We start from the raw sequence: 13,273 nt of genomic DNA on the forward strand, positions 1-13,273 counted from the left end.
TTCCGACCCACTTTGTCTGACTAACCCTACCCTTCCTTACAGGAAGCCCACCCCCCCCAAGGCCAGGTATTGGGGAAGTAGAGCTGGGATTTGAACCCAAGATGACCCCTTACACAACCCACTTAGTACCCCATATATAATACTCTATCTCAGCCTACCCTACCCCTGTGTATTAGAATTAGCTATTTGTTTTTCTACATTACCTTCTGGATTGTGTTAATCTTCCTCAAGAGCAGATATTTAATAATGTATGTTATTTTCTCCACAATTCCAAGATCATAATACACACTCAACAGATAATAAACTGATGAATGAATGAATAAAGGAATGATGGATGCCAATGACTAGGAGGGAGGTTTCCTAATTGCCGGAGACTATAGTCTGCATTGTTTTGCATAATCTGGACTTCCAATCTCTAGTATGCAAATATGGCAGAGTTCCAGAGTGGTACCAGCTTACAGCTAAACATTTCTGCCTTGCCCATGTGTTCTCCACTAGAGAAATTTCAGGAACCCCCGAGATTCTGTGGCACACAACTGTACAATTGGAAAAGCACTGCTGTAGGATGAATACAGAGAGTAAATACCTTATGGCATCCTATCTCCCGTTACATCCAGGCGAGTGGAGAAATCATCATCATCATTACCATCATCATCATCATCGCTAACATTTACTGAACCCTTACTTTGAGCTAGGCGCTGTTCTAAGTGTTTTACAGATGTTCCTTTATTCTTACAGTAACCCTTTGAAGTCACTATCCCAAATTTACGAATGTTGAAATTGAAGCACAGAGATGTTAGCGTAACTTGCTCAAAGTCTTCCATTGAATATGTAGTGGAGCTGAGATTTGAACCCAAGGCAATCTGGCTCCAGGGACGACTACTTTTTATTGATTTTAACCTTAGTTGAATACATAGATTTGTCATGTTTTAAAAAGAAGCCATGGGGTTCAGCTAGACCTAGCATAATTAACATTCACTCTTCTAGCCAGCTGGCTTCCAGTCTATGAGGCTCTTGCATTTATTTTGGCACATCTGTTTTAGGGAGAACCTTTTCTTCTATTGATCACTCTACCTTTACATATACATACCCATCTATAAATATGCACACTGCTAGGTACATAACAGGCACTCAGTAAACATTGTAATTGTTCCATCTGACTTTGTGTCTCTAACTGCGTATGTTTACAGTGGTGATGGCCTGTGCATGTGTGTGTTTAGAGATCTAGACCACAAGCAAGATGAAGCTAAACTGTTCCTTGCCTTTTAGTTACTCTGCATAAACACTGAACACTTATTGGGCCCTCCTACTCTTCACCACATTTTGAGTTGAGATTCAGGCAAAAGCTAATTCCAATTTGCATTTGGATAGAGTGCAACACTAGAAGAATCTTGTAGCTAGCTCTCCCCCACAGCTCATACTAGGAGGCTCACATAAGATGCACCAGTATCCAGTCATGCGTTGCATAGCAACATTTCTGTCAACAATGGACCACATGTACAATGTTGGTCCCACAAGATTAGTACTGTATAGCCTACGTGTGCAGTAGGCTATACCGTCTAGATTTGTGTACATACACTCTATGGTGTTCACACAACAACAAAATTGTCTAATACATTTCTCAGCACATATCCCCATTGTTAAGTGATGTATGACTCTATGTTCAGAATCCCTCTACATCTGAATCCAACTGCAGAAACAATACCTGTAAGGATACTGCTGACTTCCTTACTGAAAAAAACAGCCCGATTCTCCAAAATTGGCGCTGGAAGTTGGATTACCAAATTGGGAAGGAAAACTAGATAAAGGTTGATCCTTTCCTGCCATAAAGATCTAAATATGGCTGATAGCCCCCCACTAGCAGGGAACTCCCTGCCTGGTATTCAACACTGCTGGCCCACGAGTGAGCTGAAAGTCACATATTACCCATAGCTCAGCTGATGTAAATCATGATGCTACATTCCTTTTGAAAAATCCCATAACCTTTAGGATTGCATTTAAGCAATGCAGATGAACAGGAAGAATAATATGAAACTAGGTGCTTTGAAGAAAATGCTCATTCCTTCTTATGGGTGGAGAAGTGGCTCACAGGTGGTATTCCATCTACATGGAATCCTAGAGAAAGGGCTAATGCTAAGGAGTTTTTGCCTTTTAATCCCTAGGCCTGTCCCTGTTTTCTTTCTATTCTGAGTCTGCCTGATTCATGCTGGTCTTTTCTGACCACTCCCTTGGTCAGGGGGAGCCACTTGATGGTACATTAGTCAGCACAGAGGGCAACCTATGGTGATAGAAAAACAGTAGAGCTCGAATCAGAGCAATGTAGGCTCGAATTCCGTTCTGCCATTTAGTATCCACGTGAGTCCACTTTAACCTCTCTGAACCTTGGTTTTCTCATTAGTTAAATTAAAACGATGACACTTGCCCTGCAGAAGCGCAAAGGTGTGAAGAACAAATAATATCCGTAAAGTGCCTAGCACACAATAGATACTCATTTGTCAGTATCTGTAATCTTTGGCATTTAGATATAGGGCCAATATGTCATACCATCTTCCAGGACATCACAAAATAAGGAGCTTTACTCTTATTTTGAGGAACACCTAGGCAGTTGCTCAAAGAGTTGAGATAGAAAGGTATCTAGGAAAACATAGTGTAATGGAGAATTATCAGCCTAAATCCAGGCAATAGGAGAGAGTATTTATGTTCTACTGACTTTTTTTGCTCTCACTTCCAGTCTGGTAGCAAAGAGAAATCCGTATGCTTCATATGCATATACTTTCCAGAAAGTTTTGGATAACATTCCAAAGTGGTGTTAAATAGGAGGTGAATTAAGGAGTATTTGGAAGGTTTTAGCTTGGGCAACAGAGAGTAGCCACAGATGGAAACTTCTCAGAAGGGAAGACAGAATCAGATGGGAAATACCTCCAGGGTCAATTTCAGAACCACACTTGTGAATAAGGCTATATGTAAAAGTCATATGCACATGAGATGCAGTTTCCAAGTTTGCAGAAAATATAAAAACCGGAGGCAGGGCAGATAAAGGAGGGAAGAAGAAACCAGCTTCAGTTTGGTTTGGCTTGTTTCCTTTATAGAACTAAAGGAAATGAGGATGACAAATGTTTTTCCCAGTTGAAAAGTGTAAGCATAGCAAGTCAGAGAAAGAGGAGTCATCCCAGTAAATATATAGGCCTCGGCAAAAAAAAAAAGTATTGAAAGTCAATGCAAAGGTCACAGAAATGACTGCATGAATTGGGCAACAGAGAGCATCAGAGGACATGAGACAATTGGTGACAGCCAGGCTGCACAAGTGGGGCTTAGAGTCAGGCACTCTCTAGTCCCTGAAAGACTAGGGGCTCTCCAAAGATCCCCTTAGCTCTTAACTAGTTTTTCCTAGAAAAGTGGTCCTAGCAAATGGCAGCGTTCTGAAAGAGTGGATAACATTTTTAGATAAATGAAGAAGGCACCGAAATATCAGAAGTGAAAATTCTTCCATGTTCTAGGTCAAGATCAGCAAATTTTTCTTGTAAAGAGCCAGATAGTAAACATTTTAGCTTTGTAGGCCATCCCATCTGTGTCTCAACCACTCAATTCTGCCACTTTAGCATGAAAGCAGCCACACGAAATACTTTAACTGGTGTGGCGGTGTTCCAATGAAACTTTATTTACAAAAGCAGGTGGCAGCCGACTGGAATTTGATGATTCTATTCCAGGTGAATAGGAAATCCAGTCAGAGTTGTTTCATGCAGAGGTGTGTAGCTTGGAACGAATTACCCAGGAACCAGACAAAACTACACATTAGCAAATTCAAGACTTCATAAATTTCTGAAGAGAAGGAAGCTGAAGGGTTTGGCAAAAAGTATTAGGACAGGGTCAAGAATGTGTGGTCAGGTGGCCTTTCCCATTCCAGAAATACTTTCTATACTTCCACCTGGAGCAATCATTAAGCTTCCAGCATTAAATAACTTTTAGTTGGCAATTACATTAAAAACAGCAAAGGTTAAAAAAAATTGCCCTAGCCAAAGGGTGATATGAAACTCTTCATGAACCTCAAAGCTGTTCCCCAAAATATCTGCACAAAACAAAACTCTCCCTTGCAAGTCTCTGGGCTACTATGATTTTTGGTTTCAGAAAAAAATTCTTGCTCACAGGAGAGGTCTTCTCACAGCATTCTGTCTTTCCTCTAGCTTCAAGCTATTTAAAATCCAGAATATTCTTGTTAGGGATTGTCCATTTCTCTGAGTAACTACAAACCTTGGCACAAATTACCCCCTACCAAAAATGAAGCCAAACCACATACCTTCCTATTAGGCCCCAGTGGATGCCTGAATATGGTCAATTTCTTAAGAGGTCAAAGGTATTCCCCGTTCCTGATTCCACCATGCACTAGCTGAGCAAGTTACTTCTCTGAGCTTTTGCTTCCTCTATCAAATGGGATAAAAATATCAACCTAGAAACATGATAGTAAAAATAAAATTATATAAAGCTTATACACTTGTCTAATAAATATCAGTTCCTACTCTTCCATTGTGGTAGATTTGATTATTCCAATCTAAGGAATCCCTAAGCAGAAAAAAAAAAATCTGCATTTCAGGGTGAGGAAAAGTTCTTAACATCTCCTCCTAGGAGTTTGGAGCTGATGGACTTTGCACAGCCACTTTTAACTTTGCTTATTTGCTTCTAAGCTCACTTTTTCCAACTCTCATTCTTTTAATCTCATTATTTATATACTTTTTTTTGCAATTGCAGGATTCTGGCTTTTTTTTAGGTGATCTAAGATTTCAGTACTTGGTTAATAGGGTTAAAACAGTTATGGAAATAAGTAGCTGTCCTTCTTCAGAAACTCCTGAGTCAAGAATAGAATTGAGCTAGTCGCCAACCCAAGGTGCCTTGTGGCCCCAGTCCTCTGCTCCTCTTTCCACTCCCCGTGCTATCACAGAGGTCAACACGCTGCGGCTCACTCCCTGCCCTCTCACAGCAAACCCCTGCTCCCTCCCCCATAACACTGATTGATGTTTTTGTCCTTGAAAGCCCAAGGTGTCTCAGTCATTTAACCCATGTCAAAACAGTTCATCACAACATCCAGAATACATAGGCTCAGGCATAAAGAGTGAATGATCATGGTGATGGTGATGTCAACAACAAAATAATAATAATAACCTGCTCTTCCATAGGTTTTACCATGTCAGGCACTTTTCTGTGTTCTTTAAATACCTGAACTCACCTAGACAAGTCACAACAACCCTAGGTAGGTGCTATAATTCTCCTCGTTCTATACATAAGGAAATTGTATAACTGAGAAGTTCAGTAAATTACTTGCCCAAGGTTCCAAAGCCACTAAGTGGTATGGCCGAGGCTGGAACCCAGGCAGTATGCCTCTGGAGTCTGTGCTCTTAACCGCTGTGCCATATGGTCAACATGATCATTTTCAGCTCTGAGGCTCTGAAGGTAACTAAACAAGTGTTTATTGAGTGTTTATTCAGCATGCCAGCTTGATGCTAATACTAAAGATAGAATGACAAAGGAAGTCAGAGTCCCAGCCCTTGAAGTATTCGTTTACAATCTAACTGAGGGAATGAGACATTGTAGTGTGGGGAGGGCTTTGTAGTAAAACTTAGAACAATTCTTTCTAGAAGATGAGGAAAGGGAGGGATTCCTGTGGACCATGGTAACACAGGAGGTAAACTTGAACTCCTTCTTAAAGGATGGGGAGGATTTGGAAGGATAGACAGGAAGAGGGAAAACATGCATTCAGCCCCAACCTAATGACAAGGAGAGTCAAAGAGGCCATCTTGACCGGAACAGCAAATTTGTGTTGGGAGGTGGGGGAGGTAAGTTTGAAAAGATGAGGAAGATGCTGTTTTAAAGAGAAAGGATGTATCTATGACTCCCAGCTTCCAATCCTGTGTTAAGGCCTAAAATGGGTTTAACAATGCTTACCTCTTAGGGCAAGAGGCCTGAAATGGTACAACATCATGGCCCATGTACCAGGTGGGTATTTCCATGTCCAGAGCTTGAAAATTTCCTCTGATAACTGGAAATTCCAAGGAGGAATTCCAAGATGATAATGTAGATTACAACCACCTGTACCATTAAAAATTACTAATTTATTAGATGTATCAGATGTCTAAGCTGATGCCTTTTTTACTTAGAAAACAATAAGAAACTGTTTCTTAGAAATAGTACTGAGGAACAGTAAACTCCCTCCTTTATTGGATCATCACAAGAACTCTCTGCAGTGTTATCCTCAATTTTCAGAAGGAACTTAGAGGCTCACAGAGTTGAAAGGCTTGCCCAAGACCACGGCATGACTCCATGTCTCTTGACTGCAAGTCGAGAAGCCTTCCCCTCCACACAGCAGCTTCACGTGGTGGGTTGTGGAGGTCATGTGCACAAGACAGTGGTGTTCACAGTTGAGCCAAGGATCCAGAGGCATCATGATGCACCCCACTCACAGAATTGCTACACACTTCCCTTTAGACACCTAGAGCTGCCCCCTTCTCACTGTACATTGCAAATGCAGAGGAGATAACTTCATCTCAAGGAGCTTATACCTAGTAGGACTGGCCCATGAGCACTTTGTCCATATCCTATTCACATGGGTGACAAGGGTTTTACTTCTGTAACTAATACAATTATTTGCACTCTCTCAACTGCTCCTTACTTAATGGGTAGAACGCTTGAGAAGACATGCTGTCACAAAGAAGCTTACAAGTCAAGGCCACCAGAAAAGCAAACCTACTCCATTTTCTGACTAAAAGTATGACCAAAGAAATAAAGCAATAAGTTCTAGCCCAATAAACCAAAAAGGAAGTGGTCTGTGGGTATAGGAGGAAAGCAGCAAGTATTAATATACCTAATATGACCACAGGACCATTTGCTATGTAGGTCTTAATTATGCCCCATGCCATGTCCCCTCATCCTCTGATTCCTTAAATTCCAAAGCAACCCCAGAGAAATCTTTCTGGTTTTGCTTGGAAAGCAGCACTGTGTTTCTGTGCCTGTGCGTTCTAAAACAGGCCTGTCAAATTCAGAACCTAAATACAAGCTGACAGAAATCAGCTACTAACAAATTAAATTAATAGAGTAGACGCCTGACATACAAAGAAAATGTTTTTGTCCAGGAATCTCTCTCCCTAGATGCCAGGCTAGAAAGAGAGACTGAAGCAAACCCCATTCTCCACAGCAAGCCCTTTCCTTTGTCGTGTTTCCTAGAGAGTCCTGCTTGCAAACCCTCTCCAGAACTATTGCTCCCCCTAGTGGCAGCCTCCAAACCCCCATCTAGCAATGTATGGGCCTGTTAAAGACAAGAAAGATGGAAAAAAAGGTGCTGAACTAAGAAACCCTATTTCAAATCTTGACTCTGCCACCAAATAACTATGTATCCTTGAGCTAAAGAGTTCAGTTTTATGAATATAAATAATTTATTAGTGTATGCAATAAATGACAAATTCAGATTTTGTCCCATGTAGATTTTGTCTTAAGATGATAGTTAGAACTGTTTTTATAAAGGCAAATACTGTAGCTTTTTCATCTTTGTATACACAGTTTATGGAATAAAAGAATATACAAATGCTAAATCTCAGGATCTAGATTCCTTTCCGTTTTCTCTATTCCCATCCTAGTTCAGACCCTTATGGGCTTCTGCGTGGTGTGATGGCTCCTCCTCCCTTCTCTTCACCAACTTTGTGGGCATTCTTTTCCAGGCTTCAGACAGGCAGAAAGTGTTATGGCTCACTCAGTAGCCCCAGGGCCTGGAGGAAATGATGCAGCTACAAAAGCTAATCCCCACCTAAAAAAAAATAGGTGGTTCAGGCCCAGTGAGGGAGCAGAGTTTAGACCCTCTGCATGAGACTAGGCAAGTGTAGCAGTTCTTAAAGAAAAAGTACTCAAATATGGAGATCTAATAATTTGGGGGGGGTTGGGGGGGGAATTGACCAGTATCATGTGCCCCTCTCACTTCCTTTCTCATCTTTCCCACAGTCTTCTCATCCTTCCTCCTTCCTCACATTATTCTCTATTCAGAGTATCCAACATTACCAATGGACGGGTCATTGGAAATACCAAAATATGGTCTGGAAATTTCTTATCAACCTCGTTTTAACAGTTCCTTCTGCTGGATAGGAGAACATACTTTGACTGGGTTTTAGAAGTTGATAAACTGAAATGCGGCAAGGTGAAGGGGTTCACCAATGATGATTAGTTGAATCACAGCAGGACCAAAAAAATTCAGAAGACCTGTCTTCCAGCCTCCTGCTCTGAATGTTTATTTCAAGAAGGTTTTTCTGTGGAGAAGAGACAGTGCCACTTTAAGGGAGGTAACTATCCCAATGGACTTAGGAATTTAGCAAATTTTCATCCCTGCCTTTTGAGTGTGGTAAAACTGAATAATGATCTAAGTTTAATCATCCTGAGTAGTCAGTTCTATTGAAATTTGATTAAGCCTGCTTTCCTTATTCCTGTCTTGAAATTGTCATGGAAGTGTACATGTTCCTGGAACATCATAAAGATTTAAATCTTAAAGTCAATCTTTTAATTTTTTTCAATCTGAAACAGCCTGAAGCCCTGAAGAGAGTTAGCACTGATACTAAAGATTACTTTAGAAAATGGTGACATTATTGCTTAAATATTGTATGGCTTACCAAAGATAAGTAAATTGTATAGTCATCCTTCTCAAAGCTTCTTTGAAATAAACTAACATGTAATTGTTTGACTTTGAGAGAAAACACCTAACGTTTGGTGATGAGTGAATGAATGAGTGGATGACTTCTATCACCATCTCTCCTAGCCTCTCTGTCATCCCTCACAAAGCTTCCATTCTAGTTCAATGCCACAAAAGCTTGACTGTCCCCAGTAATAGCAGTGATGGTCTGGGATGGCACTGAATCAAACAACAACCATCCAGAGACTTCCCTTTAGCTAAGGTTTTCCATTTCCTTCCCCATTTTTACCAGAACTCCCCATATCTAACTAGAATGAAGATTGATTGATGTAAACTTTGCTTTTCCTCTTTCCTGCCTTTCCTCTGACAAGAGGTAAAAATAAGCAGTGCAGTAGGCCTAAGGCCAAAAGCAGAGTTGAGGAGGCCTGATTCACTGCCAGGCTGGTCACCCACGTCAGAATAATTAAGAGCCGAGCAGAGGTGGCGCCAAACTGCAAATACCATGGAGTCTGGAGAGGACCCAGTGAGAGAAATAGTGAAGAAGGAAAATTATAGAGTGGGGAGAATGTGTTGCTGGGCAGGAGATCTGACTCCTAGTCTTAATTTTACCTCCAAGTTGTGTGAATTCTCCTGACCTTTTCATGGTTTTCTTTTTTTCTCTTTTCCTGAAAAACAACCCATTACCCGCTTGCCTCCTATGGATGGATGTTAACATGTTAATTTTGAAACTAGGGAGGCAGAAATAATCACAAAGATGGAAATGACTGATTCCAGGAGCCCACAAGCCACCTCTAAGTCATTTCTGTGCTGTTGAATAATTTATTGACCTAAGGCTCTGCCAGGTCCAGATGCTGGATCTCCGAGCTTCCAATCCTATCCCCCCTACTCCCCACCCTTCCAGATCCCCACTTCTACATACACATTCCAGTTATCATCAACCTCACCAGGGCACCAAGACATCAACTTCAAGTCATCATTAATCATTAATCTGCTTAACTGCCACGATGTGGCAGGTAGTTCTTAGAAATGGCATAAATCTAAAAAGGAAAAAATAGTAGACTGAGATCTGAGTGAGTTTTGAAGCTCATGGTAGGCACTCACAATTGGATCCTTATAATTCTTTTCAGATAAAATTTCTGAACTAAATGATGATTATTCTAGAATTGTCTCTACTATGACCCTGAAGGGCAGGCTTTACCTTCGTTCTACTGGGCATCTTCTCTACAGAGAGGCCTCTGCCAAGTATCATGGGAAATAAAACAATAAGATCTGAGTTTTGTGCCCCAAAATGTTTATAGACTAATAAAGGTAATAGATGTAACAGACAGCCTAGAATTGAGAGTTAGTTACACACACAATTTCCTTCGAATGTATGTATCAAGATCCTCTCATCAACATTTGATTCCTGACTTCCTCCCTCCCACCTTAACGGATGACTTTCCATATCTGGAAGCTCTGCCTGCTTTCTACCATCCAACCAAGCCACTCCTCCCTTAAGACTTGGCTTTTTCCCTAATAAGCCTCCTCCAAATCCATCTACACTATTCATTCTAGCCTCCCCTCTCACCCCTGATGTGTGTTACATGTATTCAACGCACATATGCTGTCTGCTCCAACTGGTAGCATTTAGATCAACTAATCAACAAGCTGCATAAGCAACTAAAAGCCTCTTTATTTGGTGTTACTACCAGAATCACACCAGTACAAGTGGTGAGAGAGCCTGGGTTCCTGAGTGTCATTGTGGCTGGTTTGTCCCTGTTGTTAAAACAGGGTTCTGAATATCCCCTGAGGTTCCTTCCTGCATTACCAATATCGAATGCCGAAAAGGAGTCAACTGACCTGACCAGGTCTACATTTCTTTTCTGTTGATCCAGGATTCTTCTACAGCCAGATGATTCCTTACAGATCCTGGCTCCAGTGGAAGCTGATGTGGGTTTCTACACTTGTAATGCCACAAATGCCTTGGGATATGACTCTGTCTCCATTGCCGTCACATTAGCAGGTAACATGAAAATCCCTGTTCAGTTCAACTCAGAACCATTGTTGAAGGCGTGCCTACAATGTGCCAAGCACGCCCAGGGCCACATAGATAAATGAGTTCCATACCCTGCCTTCAGGAAGCTTATAATCTATAATTACAATTAAATGGAGGTAAAATGTAACATAAAGTATAATGAAATAAGTGCTGTAACTGATGACCCAAGTGTGTACAAGAACCTTTCATTGCATCTGGGTGGTCTTCAAGTTGGGATGAGTTTTGATAACAGAAATGGGATAAATATTCCAGAAAGGACAACATGAACAATAGAGATGTGTACAAGTAAGTAGCATGTTGGGACACATGAGTCTTGACCTAAGATCATCGGGATCTTTTGAGATTCTGTCATTTCTCCTTGTTACACCCATTGCAAAGACTTTAAGACCCATGGGCAATTGGAATTCTGTGGTCATGGTTTGGAGCAGGAGTATTCTCTCTGATTCTGTTTTATTTCAACCTTTTGCTCTAATGCACCTGCCAACACTTTGCCTTTACCCGTAGAAGTTAGGCAAAACATTCTACACATGGTGACTTAAGAAAATTGAGTTCCAAAATACAATGTCTCCCAAGGTTGTGGTCTTATAGTAATGTACTTTATGAAAACCCCTCTTACATAGGACAAATCCTTGCCTTTGAAACTAAAAAAGACCTTAGATACCAGCTGGGCCAGTTTCCCTCATTTCTTAGAGGCCAGGCAACATGAGGTCACACAGCCACTCAGCTAGTGGCAGGAAGAAGAGAACTGAAGTCTCCTAACTCCCAGCTCATTGTTCCCTACATTTCCCCACTGATCCTACCAAAATAGCATCCTTTTTCTCAGATCTGGGCCATGCAGTCTTTGTGGCGGTATGTTGCATGTGTTTGTATTTATTCTTTTCAATGGCTGCTCCCATCAGATGATTCAGTAGATGCTGGAAACGCCAACATCACCCCACACTGACCTCATCGGTCCGTGCCGGGATTATGTTGTCACACTGTTCTCCAGTCACACATGCTACTCCCTTGCATATCTGTTTAGCAAAGGTATTGCTGCCCCCATGACCTAAGGCTGATCTGGGAAGGGACCTTTGGCAGAGAGCTTTTGCAGAGAAGATGAAAGTCAACAGTGAATAAGGCAGGCTAAGGGGCCCTGGGGTGGATTAAAGACTGATGTTATTAATGCCTATTTTTTTGTGAATAGAACATTTGCTTTTCTCCTAATGTATTCCAGTCACAATCTTTATTCCCCTCTTTATAGAGAGTCCAGATGCTCAGCACCAGTCTTGTTAAATCTCTTCTGCCTTCCACCCTCCAACTTGCCTTAGCAAGGGCACTGCTGACATCCTTCCAATTGCTGGCAAATAGTGGCTCTTACAGGATTAACTCTCATGTTTATATAGATCCAGATACGGTTCAGCTCTGTCGCAGACTAAATACCCTTTGTTCACCTGAATTTAATACGATTAATGGAAACCTGTCTGGAATTAAGCAGGCAGTTGTAACATCAGGCTTGACTGCAGCTCTTTGAAGAGGAGCTATTGGAGGCTGCCAACAGGTTCAAAGCCAGGGAAGAGAAAGCAGCCAAAGAGGTGCCAGGGAAAGGGAGGAAAGGGGCTGACCGATGAAGTAGATCACAGGCAGCCACGCCCAGGGCTTAGGGAGCTGTGTCCTTGTGCTTCAGTAGCGGGGTTTGTTCAGGTCTGCTGGTAGATCTGTCAAACAGTCCCTTTAGAAGTTAAATCTCAAAATTACATGTTGCCTTAGGATTGTATTTGTGTCTTTACCTGGGATTATCATCTACACCTGTGCCAATATCGACACAGTATTAAGTGGCTCACCAGCTACTGTTCTGAGCACAGCCTCTGCCAAGTATTGTGGCACAGTTAGCAATAAATAAGACCTGAGTTTTGAGCTCCATAATGCTTACCGACTAGTGAAAGCACTGGATGTATACAGGACTACCTAGAACAGAGAGATAGTTACAATTCCTTCAAATATATGCATCAAGATCCTGTATAGCAGCATATAAAATACAACCTAAATATAACCTACGTTGGGGGGGAAGGGGATGGGTGTTAAACATTTCTAAATTTGATTACCAATGGTATTGCTTATTAGCTGTGTGACCTTGAACAAAGTATATAACCTCATTAAGTCTTCATTCTCATCTATAAAAATGAAATTAATATTTTACGGGATTGTTGTGAGATTAAATAAGACTGCACGTGTGAAAAAGCACTTAGCCCCATGCCAGGCACATAGTTCACACTCAATAAATGTTTCCTTTTCTTTCTCTAGCTCTTCTAAAATGAAACACATCCTGAAAGCCGTTCTAAAATGTGTAAAACATTAGCCCAACTTTGCTTCCATGTATTTTTCACTGTAAGTCTTCACCCTGAAATTTTTCCAGTATGGACTTAGGAGTTGACTCAGCTCACTTGCAATCAGATCCTCATGGTAAATCTCAGTGCTTCTGTACTTTTAAAGATACTCCAGAGTTTTTACCTTGACTTCAGTATGAATGTAGGCCAAAAGGGAAAAACCTTTTTGGAGACTCAGGTGTCCCCATGATTCTGTAAGGAAGGGATGGACTTTGGTTT

The 13,273-nt window shown here is 41.3% G+C and overlaps 1 protein-coding gene across 3 annotated transcripts in view; it reads left to right on the plus strand.

Annotated features, from left to right (window-relative positions):
- Positions 1–13,273, plus strand: part of ADAMTSL1 (ADAMTS like 1) — an 852,153-nt gene that overhangs the window by 749,383 nt on the left and 89,497 nt on the right. For all 3 annotated transcript variants that reach the window (XM_070495595.1, XM_070495594.1, XM_014845577.3), the window contains one exon: positions 10,531–10,658. In XM_070495595.1, coding sequence (XP_070351696.1) covers positions 10,531–10,658 — 128 coding nt within the window. The remainder of the gene's footprint in view (positions 1–10,530; positions 10,659–13,273) is intronic.

This window comes from Equus asinus, chromosome 23 (assembly GCF_041296235.1).
Source record: "Equus asinus isolate D_3611 breed Donkey chromosome 23, EquAss-T2T_v2, whole genome shotgun sequence".
Classification (NCBI taxonomy): Eukaryota; Metazoa; Chordata; class Mammalia; order Perissodactyla; family Equidae; genus Equus; species Equus asinus.